Source organism: Orbicella faveolata, unplaced genomic scaffold (genome assembly GCF_042242905.1).
Source record: "Orbicella faveolata isolate gen_17 unplaced genomic scaffold, um_ofav_v1 contig_25, whole genome shotgun sequence".
Taxonomy (NCBI): Eukaryota; Metazoa; Cnidaria; class Anthozoa; order Scleractinia; family Merulinidae; genus Orbicella; species Orbicella faveolata.
The window spans coordinates 27,350,351-27,370,361 of record NW_028301553.1 but is presented as its reverse complement, the minus strand read 5'-3'; the positions used below and the strand labels follow the sequence as shown (position 1 = coordinate 27,370,361).

At 40.3% G+C, this 20,011-nt stretch overlaps 1 protein-coding gene across 2 annotated transcripts; it reads left to right on the top strand.

The window, feature by feature from the left end:
- Positions 1–200: 200 nt before the first annotated feature.
- On the top strand, positions 201–19,868 carry LOC110043768 (uncharacterized). Of its 2 annotated transcripts, none has more exons than XM_089294008.1 (7): positions 201–488; positions 601–686; positions 10,244–10,308; positions 11,037–11,777; positions 14,489–14,671; positions 15,042–15,104; positions 16,460–19,868. In XM_089294008.1, exons 4-7 carry the CDS (start codon positions 11,063–11,065, stop codon positions 19,108–19,110), a joined length of 3,612 nt encoding a protein of 1,203 aa, XP_089150134.1. In that variant the 5' UTR covers positions 201–488; positions 601–686; positions 10,244–10,308; positions 11,037–11,062; the 3' UTR covers positions 19,111–19,868. The 2 variants fall into 2 exon arrangements, with proteins under 2 accessions (XP_089150134.1, XP_089150133.1); XM_089294007.1 differs by having other exon boundaries at positions 10,244–10,330.
- Positions 19,869–20,011: the final 143 nt, after the last annotated feature.

Genomic DNA, 20,011 nt, shown 5'->3' with positions numbered 1-20,011 from the left:
CGCAGCGAATACCTCGCGCAGTAGTTCTGGGGTTATTTGAGGTAAACTGTGATTGGCTCAGAATTCCTGCGTCACAGAAATCGTTTTCTGGCTCGGGATCGCAGACGTTTTTTTTTCGGCGGAACCAAGTGACAGCCGGAAATACGTCTGCGTTCGCAGGCTATAAAACAAACGGTTGTGGACAGAATGTAATTATCCTGGCAAGGGCTTGAATAAGGACAATAAGCGTGCAATCTGAGAATTTTAGAGTGACATTTGACGGTAGCCCGGATCTTAGTTGTCATGATCTGTTAACTGTCCACTTGAGTGATTCTGATCTCGTGAAGCAGCTGCTGTCTCGTGATCATTTCAGAAACTGTATCTTCAGAATACGCCTTTCTGCTCGGATTTCGCTTTTCAGTGCATGGATAGATATGAGTTGATTCTAGAAGATCCTTGAATCGTTTCTGTTTGCATAAAAACATTTAACGAAACCAAACAGACCATAGGTAAGGAAAGACCGCTTTAACATTGAGAATTGTTCGCGTGATTAGACGGGATTCGCAGTGATGGGTCCCGGTGATGGGTCAACCTTTTGACTATCTGTTTCGTTCCATGCAGGGATACTGAAAAACATCTCTTCAGTGGACCACTGTTGATTTGTATTAACTGCGAATCGACTGCAAACGTAGAACAGGGTTTTACAGGTATGGTTATAGGATAAACTTTAATGTTGAAGTAAGCGGGATACGAAGAGAAATTACAAAACGCAATCTTATAAGCACATTCATATGACAAACGGAATTCTGTAGCGCTGTAAAGCCCCCGTAGCAGGAAAGAAGTTCTTTAATTTAAATTTTATAGTGGTCTTTAATTTGTCAGTAGGCTTTACTTCAATGTAGATGATCTGAAACATGGCTGATCAGTCATTCAGGGGCACCCAACGACCGTTTTCTCTCGAATGCTTTTAAACGCTGTTTTAGGCTATCTGGAGTACTCAGTCTTAAAGCTCTTTAGGTTAATGCTATATTGCGCTAAAAAAATTTATCTGTTCAGTTATTCTAGGGGGACTTGAGTATTCTCAAATTTATTAGGGCTTTTTTGTCCATTTCCCGAAAATCTTAGGTCTTATCCAGTCTTTATATCGCCTTTCCGAAAATGATAGCTGACCTATTTTCGGTACTCAAAACGACATTTTGAACAATCCGAAAACAACAGACGTTAAATCTCTCGTATCACGAAAGTTCTAGATGACAATTCTCGTAAGAAAATCAGAGGGGATTAAAGGTCTTTCGAACAGATAATTTACCGAAACGATCCGTTTTGCTGCCCCTGGTCATTCATAGCGAGCAGTTGTGTTCTGAGACATGAGTGCATTCGCGGAAGAACGGAAAGCGGAAGTCGTGGAATAACTATCCTGTTTGAAAACTTTCTGTTGATTCTATTCGTTCGCGTGTCGCTGAATCACTTACAATCGTCGAGCAAACGTATTCTGAGTGCGCTTCTCTGCCAAATTTGTGAAAATCTAAACACCCCTCAACACTATTCAGTACATTGTCGACGACTTTGAGGCCACTGTAGACATTGTAATGTTCGTTTCATGTCACACTTGTGCTTCGGATCAAGAAAAAACTAGTGAGACAGTCTCAGATAGTGCAGAGTGCAATGATGGTCACAGACGTCGCGTTCACTCCCGGTTTGTATTTACTTTGGTACTTAGGGCTTTTCCCCTTGCAGAATATGATCGGACAGAGACCTTGATAAGACAAAATCTAGTCACAATCCTTGTAGAGCGTATGTTTCATGTCTGTACTTTCATTCGATGTTCAATAATAGCGTACAGTTATTACTGTTTGTCAAGAGAGCGTTTAAATTTTACGTTGGTGGTTTACGTCTGGGCTCGAAATTGACTTTTGCGTTCGGGAGTCAGCTGGCGACTAACGGAAAAAGTTTGGTCGCCAGATCGTAAATTTTGGTCGCCAACTTATTTTATATAATTATAAGTTACACAAGAACACGATTTTATACGTTACTTTGCATGTAAGAAAAATGACAGTTGAAGAGCGAAAACAACTAAAAACAACACGAGTAACAGTTATAAAGCTACTGTTGTTCTCAGGTGATATGTCTCTGGTCCGAAGGTGATGGTTGTCTCCACAGTCATTTTAAATGAAGCGAAGCATAAAACGTTTTAAGAGTCCCTGTCCATAAAAATGGAAAATAACTCGGCATGAGTCGAAAATTCGATTTCGCTCATATTTTCATGGTAGATAGGCTAGGGCATGACAAAAACTACTGGATAGTTTTTTTGGCAAAATATCCTTTATGCTCTATGTTATTGCGTCTATTTGTAACTCCTTTACCATACAATGCAGTGGCTGCGCGTGGTTTGCTGGGAAGAACTGACAAAAACATCATTTGCCATTTTTTGGTCACCGAGGTGGCCGTTTATTTTTATAACAATAAACTTTTACTCTGAGAAACATTAAACAATCAAAATCATTCCCAGCAAAGGTGGGGGAGTACCCGCACAAATATTCAAAAAATACCATTTTCCCTATCCGAAGGGAGGGTGGTTGGGAAATTACGAACTGCGTGTAAAGCACGAGTGTTTGGGAAAAGAGGACAGTAGCCTGGTCTCGTCTGCTTAAATATAGGTTTTCCAAGGACCCGGATGTCCCCCCAACCCTTTGCTGGGAGACTGGCACTAACCAGATGCATAAAACCATTTATTCCCCGGTGGGGTGAATAAATCTCCCCTTATTTCAAAGAAATATGCAAATTACCAAATTCTGTTAAAATCGTCATTTGACGCACCATTTTATTGAGCAAGTTTGAGAGCCTCGCATGCAAAACCACATCATTCTTCCGTCTTTAAAACACTCAAATATTTTTGTGCAATGTTTAAATACGTACTGGGTTGATTTTAGGGAATGTTGCGTTGTCTTTTTGGGTGTAAAATAATTAAATTTCGAAGACATGTATTTCATTCAATTAAAAGTACCTCGTGAATATAATTAATTTTCACCATGTGCGAAACCTTCAAATTGATTAAGCTTCTGGTGGTTGAATCGCAGAAGGATGGTCTACAGATTCCTGTAAAAATTTCTTTGGGCAAATGATTGTGAGCGACGCGAGAGCTTTTCAAAGTACGTTAAAAATGCAAATATTTGACCATTCCTCGTCAAATTTCAATTTATGGGTTAGACGTATATTTTAGCATGCGCCACATGACTTGACCTATGTTAAGTTGAAATAGACACAGAGATGATAATTTCGAGTTGTTCTAACCTCATTTGCTATAAAACACAGGTCCAAAGCCGATTTGTCGTGTTTCTCTCACCATTCGTCGCACATAAAGCAGAAGTTTGCTTTTGTAACGTCCGATGTACATCGCCAACTGTCAACGTATTTAATGGTCGAATACCATGAATCTGTTACCCTCTTTCGACACATATGATCACCACTGCATCTAAGTTAAAAGCGGCTAAGTCATTTGTTGATAGTTGCTTGCTTTGCACTACACCAAAAGATTACGTTTGATCATCATGTTTTGATGGCTTGAATCCTTGCTTGCAGCGATTCCTTGTTCGTCACGCAATGCTGTCATCCCATTTTAGGGGGTAGGGGTAGGACAATTTCTATCCTAATACTTAAGGCTCCGTAAGGCTTGGAACCACTGGGAGCACACAATCGTGTTGAGTAGGAAGATATTAAATTAAGAAATGAAAAGAATGGATAGTTTACCATTGCCCCTGTTGTTATTAATCGCGCGGCTATAGGCCGAGCGCGGTTCATGATTTACCCGTGGTTTATTTATTTATTTTTTTTTAGTTTTTTTAACCGCGCGGCCATGGGCCGAGCGCGGTTCATGGTTTACCCGTGCTTTTTTTTTCGATTTGTAGGCGACCAGACCCAAGCTTTCACTCGGCCAAATTTTGAGTCACGCAACCTGTGATGTTTACTCGCCAAAAGCTGCTGAAACATTAATAAATCTGATCTCCGATACTGACTTTCACGGGAAAAAAATTAAAAACCCAGCGTTCGTCAAAAATTATATTTTTTTAGCAGAAATTTCGCTCAGAACATATATATATTTATATTCGTTTGAATCATCGATGAAATGACCTTTTCCGGATATTTTTTCCTTCGGGGTCAACAAAAACCACCGATAACAAAATCACGCCGAACCCACACGTTGCAAAAAAATCTTGTCAAAACCCTGATTTCGAAGCGATATATCACTTAAGCGTTAACAGCTACCACACATTGGCAGGCGGTAAATCTATTCCTGAACAATCCAGCTTTATCGTGTTAAAATTTCAGCGAAATCGAACAAAACCAGAATTAATTAGAATTTTTTTGTGACCTCACTCCCCAGACTTGACCTCACAAAGGAAGCCACGGTCGCCCATAGCAACCGAAAAACACGAACATAACAAAGCCGACGTTTCGGCCAAAAAACTCCAGAATTATCGCCTGAGAGCTTAAACTTGAATGGGAACATCTTTTTCGAACTTTTTTCAACTGATTTAGACGAAAGACTGGCCTCGGCGGGCTACAAAAAAGACCAAGAGAAAAAACAGAACAAGACAGCAGAACAAACCGATAATATTTCATCGCGTGGCTTTCGGCACGAAAACGAAAATACAGCTTACTTCTGGATAAATTCAGCCTTAGAAGCCAGCAACTGGTCCCAGATTACTTTCTGTATCCTTACAAATGTCCTGATTTCCATCGGCTTTTCACAACGGCTACGACTGATGGTGCAATAATAGAGTTTGTGTTGATCAAGTGATGTGATGTCTACTAGAAGAAAAGAATCATCAAGGACTGCTTTGGAATGTGCACTGCGTTGCGACTGTAGTGGTAAGCAAACAGTTAAATTTGAAAAGCGCGGTTATAAGATCTAACAGATCTTCTTGTTTTTTTGTTTTAGTTGTGTCGGTGACCAGACCCAAACTTCCACTCGGCCAAATTTTGAATGACGCAACCTGTGATGTTTACTCGCTAAAAGCTGTTGAAACATTAATACAAGGACAATGCTACGGATATTGGTTTCTTTACTTTAGGTAAAATATATTTTCTTTTGGTTTCAACGAAGCGTTGGATTCGAAGGGAAATAATAAATACGCTAAAAAAGACATTACGTCAGCCATGGAATGCGCTGACGTTGCAGCTTTCACTTTCGCTACGTGACGAAGGTCGTGTTTACTTTGCAAGTTTATTTCGGCAGAAGCGACGGTCATCAATTTATTTGCAATTTTGCGAGTATTTCTTGTGGTTTTTAGGCAAATGAAGTAAATTCTTGGGCTGTTTCATGGCAGCGAGTTCAGTGATGAGAAGGAAAATTAAATATTTGCAAGCCAAGCAAAGAACATGTCAGAACATGCAAGGATTACGTCATTGCTAGGGAAATAACCACCGTACTAAAGGTAGCGGTGGATAACGGAAGTCTTGAATTATGTGACTCGTGTGACTACTTTGCTATCCCTTTACTCGTGGAAAACACCAATTAAATTTAATCAAGACTTTTAAGAAAGAAAGCTGTTGTTAATAGTGTTATTATCGTATCGTTCATATCATTCATGCCCATACATATCCGAAAGAAAGTTCCAGATTAAGACCATTACGTCACGGGAGATTTCACAACGGCTACGACTGATGGTGCAATAATAGACTTTGTGTTGATCAAGTGATGTGATGTCTACAGTAACAAAAGAATCATCAAGGACTGCTTTGGAATGTGCACTGCGTTGCGACTGTAGTGGTAAGCAAACAGTTAAATTTGAAAAGCGCGGTTATAAGATCTAACAGATCTTCTTGTCTTTTACTCGACCACCGCTACCTACATGCCCTGAGTAATACTGTAACGCTAAACTCATCGCGATGTGCAATAATTTTTGGTTTACATGTAATACAGTGGGCTACCCTCGGGGAAATGGGTGGTGACCGCTTAAATAGAGGTTGGTGTACCTTGAATATTTAATTTTCTCTATCGGGCTATAAATTTCTCGGTGAACATGGAGTCAATTCAAGACAGTCATGATAGATGTGTGTTTGAATTATCACTCGTCGTGCACCTTCAATTTCAGACTCTTATCTGTCATCGCCCTTTCCAAAACAAAGTTTTTACATTTTGGGTGACCGCTTAATAAGGGTAAAGACAACAATGAAACCCTTATCGGAACGACAAATGGTGGCCGCGGAGGTAACCGGTCAATAGGTGTTTCATTTACAATATTTTACTGACAATAATTTTGGACTGTATTGACAACAGTCCTCTATTTTCTGTTACAAACATACCAATGCCTCGCCACTAAACAAACAAAATACGCCAAATAAAATGGTACGGCCAGGGCTATTTACTCACGAAATTACTAATTAAATTTAGTCTGTTTTTCTCACGATGGTCAAATATTTACATTTTTAACGTACTTTGAAAAGCTCTCGCGTCGTTGACAATCATTGGCCCAAAGAAATTTTTACAGGAATCTGTAGACCATAAAAAATAAAATGGTGCGTCAAATGACGATTTTAACAGAATTTGGTAATTTGCATATTTCTTTGAAATAAAAGGATATTTTGCCAAAAAACTATCCAGTAGTTTTTGTCATGCCCTAGCCTATCTACCATAAGAATAAGAATATGAGAGAAATCGAATTTTCAGCCCTTGCCGCGAAATTAAGAATTTGTCTGATTTTTACAGGCCCGCACTCTTAAGTCCGTGGTTTTCATTGTGAGACAAACACGGGTCCTTGCGTATATTCCCTTTGCTACTTCTTCGAAATGCCGTTCTTTATTTTCGACTTGCTTTCCTCGACGCCTTTCGCAGCCAACAAACAACGCCATGCTTGAATCTTCATTCCCCGCACGTAAAAACTCACGTATATTCCTTCAACTGATTGGTATCTGCCGCTATTTTCGCGGCAAATGAAAAGCACATGGTGTTGAAGTGCGCCTGCGATCCCAGTTTCGGAAGAAGCCGCTGAAACAATGTGGCGCGCCGCGAACGCAGTATATTACGCAGTATCGACGTGTCGAAATACATTCAGTTTTTTCGATTATCTTGTAATATTCAGACATTATTTTACTGGGGGCGGAAAGGTGAGTTGTGTACTAGCAATCATATCCGATTGATTTCCCAATATAAAGATTTAAAAACAAAAGTTGTGTCGTGGTTTTCTTTAGTTATTGGACAAAACGCGAGTCGCCAGTGCTCAATTTTTGGTCGCATTGGCGACCAGTGAGTCGCAATTTCGAGTCCTGATAATTTACGTTGATTTTTTTCACTTCAAAATTCAATAATACGTTGAAGTAGCAAATGTGACATTTTACTTTTTAACGCCAACGTTTGTAACTTGATACTTTTGTTTTCCTCGCAAAGGTACGTAACTTAAAACCCTTGTTTTCTTGAAAATTTAAGAGATAAATGGAAGAAAGTAAATATCTTATGAGGAAATGGAACAAAATTAAAATATCTTATGAGGAAACGAAAGAAGAACGATTTTGTTTTGTTCAAAACTTTTCACCGATAAACAGGAAGTAATTTAATTATCAAATAGTCACGGAATACCACGTTCTTATACAGTTGCCACCTCAGTGATATTGATTAATACAACTGAGAAGCGTTAGCGTTTCAACAAAAACTATTGAAGGTCTGCGCTACTCAGTTGACCGAGATTATATATCCTACATCGTGAAGACTGATTTACGCTTTCATGACGTGCCACGGAGTCTGCAGCAATATTTAAACACTTTCCTGGTTTCTTTTGTCGCAAATTTACAATTTGACAAGTTTTAATGCCACTAAATCGGGAAAGTTAGGCCAGATGTGAACTTCTTGGTCTCTTTCATAGAGACAATTGAAACAGAAATAAATAAGCCGCTAGGGAGAAGCAAAACGTTTCCATTCTTAATTTGAACTCTGGCAAAGTTTGATAATAGCAGATGATATTTGTTGAACCGAGCTAGGGGTAATTCTAAGAGATACTCAGTCACAGTAGCGTTTTTTGCACTAAAACGGAAAAGTGACGTTACCCGAAAAATAACTGCTGTCCTCGGTCATATCACATGACACATAAAAAACCACATGGCTCTGGGGATGAAAACGGCGTATATCACGCTAACAGTGCTGGAACGCATGCGCTTTACTTGTTGGGTTCTACCAAAAGGAAAAGCACTCAACATTTTCACTTCTTGTGATCTCAAATGAAACGCATCTTTCACCAAATATATAGTTCGTATAGTGTGATCGTCCGGGTGAGTGTAGTTCTGAAAAGAACTGTTGTTGGTGACTGACGTTTCGACAACCTGAGCGGAAGTCATCTTCAGAGTCAAGTGAATAGTGTTTGTCAGTCGATGATCTTATAAGTCTGGTCCGTTGAACGTGATTGGTCAGTATAGCCATGATGGTATTGGCTGAAAGACTCGTGTAAAGTTTGTCATCAGTCATTGGTGGGTTTCGATCCGTCTATTGTTAGTGAAGTAGGTCGGTTTTGGTCCGTGTATTGTTAAGTCGGTCTGTTAGAAGTCCGTTTGTCGGTTTCGTTCCTGTCGTGGATAAGTCGTTTGTAAGGCGCCGGTAGTTGTTGACATCTCTGTTAAGAGGCGTTTGTTCTAGGTTAGTGTACCAGCTTTCCAGAGTCAGTCGTTGAAAATAGTTTGTACTGTAGGTTAAGCACTGAGCAGAGTCCCAGTCAATGTTGTGGTTTGTCAGTTGATGAGGCTGCCAGGCTTCCTACATTGGTGAGACTGGCAGAAACCGTAACACGAGACTGACTGAACACAAACGAGCCACGAGAAATGGTGATGCCAACAATCACATTGCTGTACATCATCAACTGACAAACCACAACATTGACTGGGACTCTGCTCAGTGCTTAACCTACAGTACAAACTATTTTCAACGACTGACTCTGGAAAGCTGGTACACTAACCTAGAACAAACGCCTCTTAACAGAGATGTCAACAACTACCGGCGCCTTACAAACGACTTATCCACGACAGGAACGAAACCGACAAACGGACTTCTAACAGACCGACTTAACAATACACGGACCAAAACCGACCTACTTCACTAACAATAGACGGATCGAAACCCACCAATGACTGATGACAAACTTTACACGAGTCTTTCAGCCAATACCATCATGGCTATACTGACCAATCACGTTCAACGGACCAGACTTATAAGATCATCGACTGACAAACACTATTCACTTGACTCTGAAGATGACTTCCGCTCAGGTTGTCGAAACGTCAGTCACCAACAACAGTTCTTTTCAGAACTACACTCACCCGGACAATCACACTATACGAACTACTGATACTCCTGGGTTCAAACCATTTACCAAATAGATAGTCGGCACGAACGCTGACTAATCTGCGCATGCGGTTAGGGAAACTTGGTTTTGTTCTGAAGAGAATAATACCATAAGGAGGACAAGAGGTTTCCTACATCAAATATATAGCTTTGTGATATTGTAAGTACGCTAAGGTAGAGGATACACGTGTGTACGCAGTGCACATATGCACCTACCCTCCACTACCACGTTCTTGCCTAAAAACTAAGTAATTACTTAATGTTAATTAATCACACAAACGTTAATGTTTACCCCTTACTGCCATAGCTGCCATAGCCCCCAAACCATCCCAATAGTGTACTCTGCACTAAAAATTGCCATCCTATCGATGAAATGCTTATGTGCTTAATGCGTTCAAGTTCGGCTTTCAATTGTTTTCTGATCTCTCATTCTCCAAGCTGGTTTCGCTGTTTGCGGTTTCGTGTAAGCGGTGATAACTAGCACCAATGAGTCACTTCAAAATAAGATTTCAGGGTGCTAAAACTGACTTGGAAACAGCAGAATTGATGACATGAGGTTCTGCCCCCTAAGCAAAACAGGAAAATTTGAAAACAATCTTTGTTGAAAAATATCAATAGTGATGGTTCACGTTGTGCATGTGTTTTTGACACCTGGCGCTATTACTCAAACATTATTGTTCTCCTAAGTAAATGCATAGCTGTCCTTTTTTTGTTGTCCTTGTACAACCAGTACTTTAACTTTAATCGATATTAGTAATCTATTGTTGCAAATATTGTCGTCATTGCTGTTGTAGCGTACAGTGTTGATACGTTCGGCCTTGCTACTCAAGTCACACTGCAAACAAAACCGGGGCGTGCTCGCTAAGGCTTCTGTTTACATCTGGTTATGTAAACATGGGTGCCCTTTTCCTAAACTAATCTCGTGTTTGTTCTTTTCAGTTCCTCTTGAAACGAACTTTTTGCATTATTTCAGTCGCTGCCAGAACTCTTCAGTTGATACCAAGGTAGCCTATCTTGTAGTTCCAGGTGAGGTCTATTAAATATTTTGTTTTACAATAATTGTCTAATTTCTCGCGCGCTGATTGGCTCTTTTTTATCATCAATAAGAGTACAGACGGATAAAAGTTCCGCAGTAAACTTTGACAATGTTATGACGAAATTTATCATCAATAAGAGGACAGACGCATAAAAAACTGACGTCAATTTGTTTTTTATAATAACAAGACCCCAAAATGGTTAAATGCCGGGGATAAATGAGGGGAAAAGACGCCGTAAACTTGCCGTAAACAAAGATAAGCGAATTTTATTCAAAATGACGCGAACATCGTCAATAGCTTCTCTCGCTTTTTGATTGGCTACTTAAAAAAGTCCATAAAATCTCATTGGTTAAAAAGTTGACAGCTGAAAGTTTAACTTAAAAGCTTGCATAAATTAACATTTTATGATGAAAATGAGCCAATCATTGCGCGAGAAATTAGACAGTCGTTGTAAAAAAAAACCTTTGAAGCATTTGATGTTTTATACAGTGCAGCTATTGTGCGCATATGGGCAAAAAGAGCCAGGGTTTTTTCGTGGTGATAGCCGCGAAGATCTGCAAAGGATTCCTACTGTACGATGTACTGTTCAAAGCTGTAACTAACATTTGCAATCGCTCCACTGTTTGACTGTGTCAGTCATTTAATAATAATTATTACAATCATTGTAACTCTTTTTCCAATCTCTTTGCTTGTAGAAAATGCCTGAACACTGTTGACCACTATGTCCAGGGCAACAAAAAAAAGTGGTAAGAGATCAAAGGATAGTAAAGGCGATCCACCTGAGCTTAATATTGTTATTCCAAACCTAGGTGATCTTCCAAAAGCCACAAAGTGTCCAAGCCCTGAGCTCCCCATAGACATTCTGTTACTGACTGTCAAAGATTGTGAGTTTTTAAGTTGCTATGCACACTTAAAAAACCCATTGAAATGCCATATTTCTAGTCTCGGAACTTATGTTTACTTTGGTGATGTGGCCGACGACCAAGATGCAAAACTGAAAATTGGATTGATGAGATGCCATGAGGGTTCCACCGGTCCTGGCAGCTCTTTGATCACAGTGGAAAATGCCATCACGATCCTGCGGCCCAAGGGAGCCATTTCTGTGGGGTATTGTAGTGGTCTTAACAAGATCAAAACCAAACTCGGAGATGTCGTAGTTTCTGCAAAGCTAACAACATATGCCCCCAAAATCGTCATAGATGGCCAAGAACAATCCACTGGCACAAGAAATGTTGTGAGCCGACGTTTTCTTCGACTCATCAAACACGTAGCGGATGGTTGGGAAGCACCGTTGAAAAGTCCTGAAGTACGAGAAGTGAAAGTACACAGCGATGGTGAGATTTTGAGTGGCCCTGAGAAGGTTAGTGATGGTGGGCGACGTGACGAACTGGTTAAGTTGTGCCCCCAAGCGATGGCATTGGAAATGGAGGGAGAAGGTACGGTTGATGTATAATTTATTTTGCAATAAATTTAATTAATTAGCTGAAACAGCTGACAACTGCACTCACGTTCATGTATACATATTCACGTGGATCGTTACAAAGGGCACTAGTCAGCCACACCTTTGTTTTTGTTTACATGCGAGAGTGTGGTCGTTATATTTTACTCGGAGCATGTCGAAAGGAAGGAAATCACTGTGCAACTACGAAAGATCAATCATGTCTTCACCTCGAAGTTCGTCAAAAATACTCCGCTGCGCGTCACATTTTCAGCTCTCTTCTCGGTGTTTGGAAATGTGGTCAAACACTGTCCTTCGTGTTTGATATATTACAAGCAATATCAATAATTTCGATGGCATCGAAAATGACGGGGGCCTGTCTAGGGTCCTTTAATAGTAATACCGTTGGAACTGGTTAACTGGTGTTACCGTTGGAACTGGCTAACTAATTAAGGTCGACGGTGCCTACTGAATACAAAGGTTTTTGCGCCAGGTTAGGAACATGCGAAAAAAGTAGATCTTTGCAAGGGCTATTGGACTCCACAAAGAAAAATGGGGGTAGCCACGCATTTTATTGAGATAATTAGCCTTGAATCTTAAAAAAATGCTGACATCAGCATTTTTCTGAAAAAAGAAGGAAAGGAAATTTCTTCACAGATTTCTTTAGAATTCGCCTTTACATACAAAAAAGCAAACACATTTATAAAGATCTTAAAACTACATGGTAAATGGTAATCCAAAACCTTTTTGGTATGTTTTTAGTACCAAAATCGTTGCGACAGCGCTTGTAGCGTCTCTGACAGCCTTCCTCTGGTTCAGCTAAAATATAGTCTAAATACCTTTCGCTCACAACCAGAAACTAACCACATGTTGAATAGGTTTGCCACTTCCATTTCATAACATAAAATGTAGGGGTAACCACGCGTTTTATAAGTCTTTGATCTTTTCTGAAAACTTTTACGGTGCCCGTTACAATTTTTCCTGTCACCTTCCCAGTAAGTAAACATTTGCGTATCTCGCACTTCTTTTGCGCGCGCAAATATAATTTTCGACAGATAACAGCTAGTTTTTTAGCTGGAAGACGTTAACAGTTAGTGGTTAGCAATATGCTGCTATTTTGGTGTTTCTGGTTTAAGTACAGGTTCATTAAACTTGATTTGGTTACAGAAGAAAATTTTGCTTTCATTTTAGCCGTGTACTTGGTAGCGTAGTTGATTGCGTCAATGTCAACCCAGGGGCTCCGTTTAGTTTTACGATTGCGAGCGCGCATAGGACGAAAGGTAATCTGCTCGCGCTCAAAGGAAAACGTTTAGTGTTTTTCGATTTTCATGACGTCAAGTGGAGCCCAAAAACCAAGACTGACAGTGAATTTTCTCGCGTTTCCTTCGGTGAAGTTTTTTAAATTTGGTTCAGTTGTAACCACATACAATTCCTATAAAATACCCTGTTTTTGTTAAAACCTGTCAGAGCTAATCTAATATATTCACAAGATTGACAAATTACAGAATACTGGAAAAACCGTCTGAAGAACCTTGACTTTTTACCAATTCAAAATGTCAGGCAATATCATTTCCATGATGTGGCAAAGTATGAAAAAATTTCACCAAAGGAAAGTATAAATATTAAGGAGTTTAGGCCAAAATCAGGAATATATCTGCCTGTCATTAGATGATATGTTCCCATAGTAACGGCCTTAATCCAAAAATTGACAACCAAAAAATAAGCCTTATTTTAACAGTACCCATACTGGTAAATCTCTACAGGGAAAACTTTAAGAGGAATTAACTAAGTTTCCTTTTCTAACTCGCGCTCTATAGGGATGGTGTTCGTAAATACTCTAGGGAGCCACCTTAAACCATGCCTCGCGTGATGCACAGAGCGTGTGCGCACTAACAGAAGTAGACACCGTCCTTTTAAAAACTTCTAACTTGCCGAAACGACTCAAAACATTTCCCCATTTTCGTCAAATGTTACTTAACGCAGTGTTTGTTACCTCGAAAACGATCCTCAGAGCTAGTCACTTGACAGACTGAACTCACTTGAGCATCACTATACATCATTGTCCACCATTGTGAGTTTTTAAAGGGAACCCACCCATCACTGACCACCTAATGCCGTGTCCTCATTGAAAACGTAGCACTGAAGGAAGGCCAGGCTCGAAGGTCCCGAAAAGTTTTCGCACCTGGAAAGCTGTAGCAAGATCTCAAACCTTATGACTACAGAGCTGTTTTATTCACATATTCTTACTATGAACAGATGTTCTCTTCATACGAGACGTTTCAGGCGTATACACTTCCCTGTTTTTGGATACAGATTAACTGAAAATGGCGTTGCGGACCTGAAAAGTTTCCGGGACTTTCGACAAACGGGACCCAGGTCCGAAATGTGCGTAGAATTCAGCAATGCACTGAGTGGCATTAACTAGAGTAACCATTACTATAGTAATGAACTCAAACTACACAAACATATTCCAAAAATAATTTTTTTTCTTAATTCAGTGACTCTTGACTTGTACTCAAGCTGTTAACACGTCAGTCACCAACAGCAGTTCTTTTTTAGAAAGAAAGGCTATGATTGTCAAACTGACTGTGAGTAACAAGAAATAATATAGCTCCATTCTCTTCTGGCTTGCATAGCTGACTGAGTTATCAACGCACTGATCAGAAGCACTGTAATGCATTGTGTTCAAAAATTGCCTTTCTATTGCAGGTCTCTATGGGGCCGCATTTGACCAAGGCATAGAATGGCTTGTCGTCAAAGGCATTGCAGATTTTGCCGATAAATCGCCAACTGTTCCCTGCTGGCAAAGTTTTGCCAGTGTTATGGCAGCGTCTGTTGTTTTCAATTTTTTGAGTGATGCAAACGTTTTCAGTGACTGGCCCCACTACCAAGGTGATGACATAAAATAAGTTTTACTACATAAGAAATTTTAGTCTGGGGAAAGAAACTAACTTTACAAGCAGATGCGGTAAATCCTTTTGATACCCAATCCCTCTCCTAGAGTGACCGAAATAACAAGCATTTGCAAGATCAGCGTTTCGAAGGAATAATGTTATAGTACGAAAAACGTCTCTCCACAGAAGAGAAGTAAAATAGATGTTTCATCTCGAAAAGGAACTTTCTTGTTATTGAATACCACGAGTTATTCGCCCTTTTTGAACAAAGAAAGCCTGTGATTAGCTTCGTGGGATTAAATAGCGGTAATGTAAAGGTTGGGTGTGGATCAGTTTCGCTTAATCAAACTACGCCTTTTGGTTCATAGACAGCACCAGAGAAAAAGGCGAGCAGATGAGTACTCCTGTAAAAAAGATCCCCAGCATGGAAGGTAAGGTCTGTGCCTAGTACAGTCTGACCACCTGTTCTCCTAAATTAGAAAATCACAGACTTGTACACCGGTTAAACTGTAGTTAGATGTTGTGGTACAGGTCGGATTGAAATCTCCCTCAGTGCCGTCCCTGGTTCATTTGATGGTAGCCCCTGGATTGCAAATCAGCTTGAGAAGAAGCAATATAAATGATCTGCAGTAGTAAAAGCTATCAAAAGTGTTCTTAGCTGACAATGCCTCAAAATTGACAAGACGATAGGCTTTGGATGTTGCTTTCAGTACTTTCACTATTGCAAATAAACTGAAAATAAATAGTTGAAATTCTAAAGTCAAAACTGACAAACTGTCCTCTTGACATAAATTGGTTTCCAAGGTTTTCTACAGCTACCAAGAAAGTATTCCACGTGCTCTTTAGTTCAGTTAAGGATGGGGTATTTTCTTGTTCTAAAAGAATGGTGCAGTTACACCAAAGTCAGCCCAAGCTCGCAAATGAGCGTCCCTGTACATACAGCAGTACTCAGGCTACGCAACAGTCGAAATATAAGAATTTGTCCGTGAAAAACGGTTATATTCTTGAGCTTAACAAATACGAAGGGGTGTTGCAGAATAAAGGTAACTTTACCTTGCTCCAGGTGTGTCTTTCCTTGGTTTTTGTGAGGTTTCTAGCCCGATTTATGGCAATTTAGGTGGTTTTGGACAGATGAGTGAAGCTAAAAACTGCCTAAAGTGCCATGAATCGGCCTAGAAACCTCACAAGAACCAAGGAAATACATACCTGAAGAAAGGTATAGTTTTACCTTCATTAGGTACCCCGCCGTATTTTTTGTCTAGTGGTTTCATCCATACAAATCTTTGTATTTCGACTGTTACGTACCTGCGTACTACTGTATGTTCAGGGACGCTCATTTGCATGCGCAAGCTTGGGTAAATCTCCGTGTCGATTCAGTATTCCAATTTTTATTCGCTTGTGCAAACCAGCCTTTACAGTTCATTGGGAAGCGACAGAAGGATTTAAACCCTTTTGTTTGTAATTACGAGTGCACGTTACTATATCACGCTTTTCAAAACTTGCGATATTCTTGACTTGCTCTTTTCCTTAGTTCCAAAGGTTTTCCTCAGTCTATTTCTCAGTTCAATATCGTTGGCGAAAACGAGTTGGGAAGCTACCTGCTGACGACGTATTCGCTTCAGTAGTAGAAATAGGAAAATAAATCCTTGGACCATGATACTTTCCAGTTTTATTTTTAAATCTATGTCTAGCCGATTGTTTTGCATATCTCTTACTTCAGATAGATAAGGTACTTGAAGTAACCTTTATCTAATTAATTTATTGCTTCTCGATGTTTTAAATCCAGCTGAGCTTATTGACCAGATTCGCCAACTGTACAAAGTCCGCGAGGGATGGCTCGCACCGTTTCCTTGGTTTGAAGAGCTTCAGTTTCATCTTGGTAGTATTTTTACCAGACTCAAAGTGGTCAGCAGGGAAAAAACAAGAGGAACAGCCACAGACGACATCGTCAGCATGTCTGGGATCTTTAAACCACATAAAGAATGTCCACAACCAAGAACAGTGTTAATTGAAGGGAAGCCTGGCATGGGGAAAACAACTTACTGCAGAAAGCTTGCCTATGACTGGGCTACAGAGAAGTCGTGGAGTACAGAGAAGCCATGTAGCACAGGAAAGCAGGAAGAAGAAGATTGCTTTCCAAGGTTTGAAACAGTGTTGTTGCTGACGTGTCGTGATATGAAGTCTAACCTGAGGGAAGCCATTGATGATCAACTTCTCCCTCGAGAGGTTGGAGAAGATGTTAGAGAGAGATTCTTTAACTTCATCCGCCAGAATCAGTCCAACGTTTTGCTAGTACTCGATGGATTGGATGAGGTTCCCACTAGTAAATTGCCAGAGTTCACGGAAATCATTCAGGGCCGCAGAGAATTTCCAAAGTGTCGCGTGGTTGCTACGGCAAGGCACGAGGTTGGAATGAAAGTACGAATACACTGTGACACCCTGCTAGAAATTGAAGGATTTCCCGAAGAAGATGCGAGGAAGTTTATCTTCAGATACTTCGATACAACGAACTATTCCGCCGAAAAGCTCTTGTCAGAACTTGGAAGTGATAAAAACCTTAAAGACATGGTTGCAAATCCTCTGCACACTGCGCTCCTTTGCCTCGATTTTGAAGAAAATAAAGGTAGTTTACCAGAAAGCAGAAGTCAACTGTACCTGGATATAACACGATGTATCCTCAGAAGATACAGAAAGAAGAATGGATTGTCAGAGACCAAAGAGGACCTCATTGAGGTATACGACGTTCAACTGAAACATCTCGGCCAGATAGCATTGAATGGCTTGCTTGAAGACAAGTTGGACTTTGAGAAACGTGAGCTTGAAAGTCATGCAGATGAGTTACCTGGGTTCGGATTTTTGTCAGTTCAGGCCAGAGGCAGCAAGCTAGAACCGAGTGTGCGTTATAGCTTTCAACACAAGAGTTTCCAAGAATGGTTCGCAGCGTTTTTTCTTTCCTGTCAACTGAACGAGAAGAAAACCAGTCCTGAAAGCTTAGTTGCCAACATAAGATATGCTCATGAGTTGAAAGAGGTGCTTCCGTACACGTGTGGGTGGTTAGCAGTAAGATGCAAGGAAGACGTAGCAGCCCTTACCAAATGTATGATGAAAGAAGTGAACCAGGGAGATAAGGATGGTTGGTTGACTGTTGTGTTGGAGTGCACAAAAGAATGTAAACAAACACACAGCAGTTTCCAAGCAAACTTGGCTCGTGAGCTTGGCTCATTTCTTAAACTTCCAACTCTGGAGGTACGTGGTGGAAAACTCTGTGCTGCAAACGTTGTTGTTCTAGCTGATGTGCTTAAATACAACACAACAGTGACAGAGTTAAATTTGTATGGCAATGACATTGGTGATGCTGGTGCAGCAAGTCTTGCCGGTGAGCTTCAATCCATTACAACACTGAAGGTGCTGAAATTGTCTCGCAATGGCATTGGTGATGCTGGTGTAGCAGGTCTGGCTGGTGCGCTTGAATCCAACACAACGCTAACGGAGTTGTATGTCTCTGAAAATTGCATTGGTGAGGCTGGTGCAAAAGGTGTGGCTGATGCGCTTAAATCCAACAAAACACTGACAGACTTGGATCTGTCTTTCAATGAAATTGGTGATGCGGGTGCAGCAGCTCTGGCGGATGGTCTTAAATCCAACACAACACTGCTAGTGTTGTATTTGTCTTCCAATGGCATTAGTAATGGTGCAACAGGTCTGGCTGATGGGCTTAAATGGAACAAAACACTGTCGACGTTAAATTTGTCTCGCAATGCCATCGGTGATGCTGGTGCAGCAGGTCTGGCTGATCTTCTTAAATCCACCACAACACTGTCAGCTTTGAATTTATCTCGCAATGGCATTGGCGATGCCGGTGCAGCAGGCCTGGCTGATGCGCTTAAATCCAACGCAACACCGACAGTATTGAATTTGTCTGAAAATTCCATTGGTGTTGCTGGTATAGCGGGTGTCGCTGTTGGGCTCAAATCTAACACAACACTGTCAGAGTTAAACTTGTGTCGCAATTCCATTGGTGATGATGGTGCAGCAAAGCTGGCTGATGGGCTTGAATTCAACACAAAATTGACAGTGTTGAATTTGTCTGGCAATCAAATTGGTGATGCTGGTGCAGCAAATCTGGCTGATGGGCTTAAATATAACAAAAAACTCACAGTGTTGCATTTATCTGACAATGGCATTGGCGATGATGGTGCAGTATGTCTGGCTGATGTGCTCAGGGAATCCAACAAAACACTAACAATGTTGTATTTGTGCGACAATAGCATTTGTGATGCTGGTGCAGCAGGTCTGGCTGATGCGCTGAAATCATCCAACTCGACACTGAACAAATTATGTTTGTCTGGCAATAAAATTGGTGAATATGGTTTAGATGGTCTAAAAAGTACGCTTAAAACCAACAAAGAACTGACAGTGGATTTGCTTCCTCCATAATCAATTTCTAGCTGTTTTAGTTTTTTCGTTTTTGAAGGAACACTGACAGATCGTGTATGAAATAATTCGAAACCAACTGGTATCGAGGGTGAGTCACTTGAGTGAATTACCGCCTTGGTACCACTAGAAAGTCCAAGAAGTAATTATTTTTGTTAATCTTCACTACAGTGTTGAAGTGTATAATATTTCCTTCTTTTCTTAAATCAGGACAAAATGAATGCTGACTTGTGTTTATTGGCAAAATTACACGAGTATCAATTTAATTTCAGTGAATCGCTGAAAATTTCGCAATTATTGACCAAAAGAAAAACGTTCTAGGGCTAAAAATAAGAATTAGTACACTGGAGATCAGTCTCCTCTCTCGGAGTCTCTTTTTCCAGACGGAACTGTGCCGAGGGACTAATCGACTAGCTAAAGAAAATACTTTAAGAGAGATGCTAGAATTTCTGTATTGGTAATGTGCTTCATTGTTTAATGTAAAAACTTTTACAGAATTGTACCTGCTTCTGATAGTTTATCATGTTTAATGAATGTAAATTAATGATCATGCTTATCCGAGTTCGGTTGTAATAATCTTTATTTACTTAATAATTATACGTTAATTACTAGCTGTGGCTGCAAAATACACAAGCCCTGTTGCGTAAAGTAAATTACTACATTGGGCTATATTCGGAACGGTTGTTAGACGTAGATGTTGCAAAAGATGTAATGTATGAATGAAAGTGAATTGTTGTAATAGAGTTATTTTGAATCTGGAAGAGTTGAGCGCTTTTCAGCGACACGCTCAACACTTTAACGTTTCGGCCAGCCGTCAACTACACACTGCGCCGGAGAAATTTGATAAGGCAACAATCACAGGGGGTTGAAACTTTTGAGTGTGTTTTTAAGCATGCGCATAATA

Bases quoted from the DNA above. Each gene is read 5' to 3' on its own strand.
- LOC110043768 (XM_089294008.1), top strand. From the start codon at position 11,063: ATGTCCAGGGCAACAAAAAAAAGTGGTAAGAGATCAAAGGATAGTAAA. The intron at 11,778-14,488 runs GTACGGTTGATG...TTTCTATTGCAG, and splicing joins ATTGGAAATGGAGGGAGAAG to GTCTCTATGGGGCCGCATTT. The intron at 15,105-16,459 runs GTAAGGTCTGTG...TTTTAAATCCAG, and splicing joins AAAGATCCCCAGCATGGAAG to CTGAGCTTATTGACCAGATT.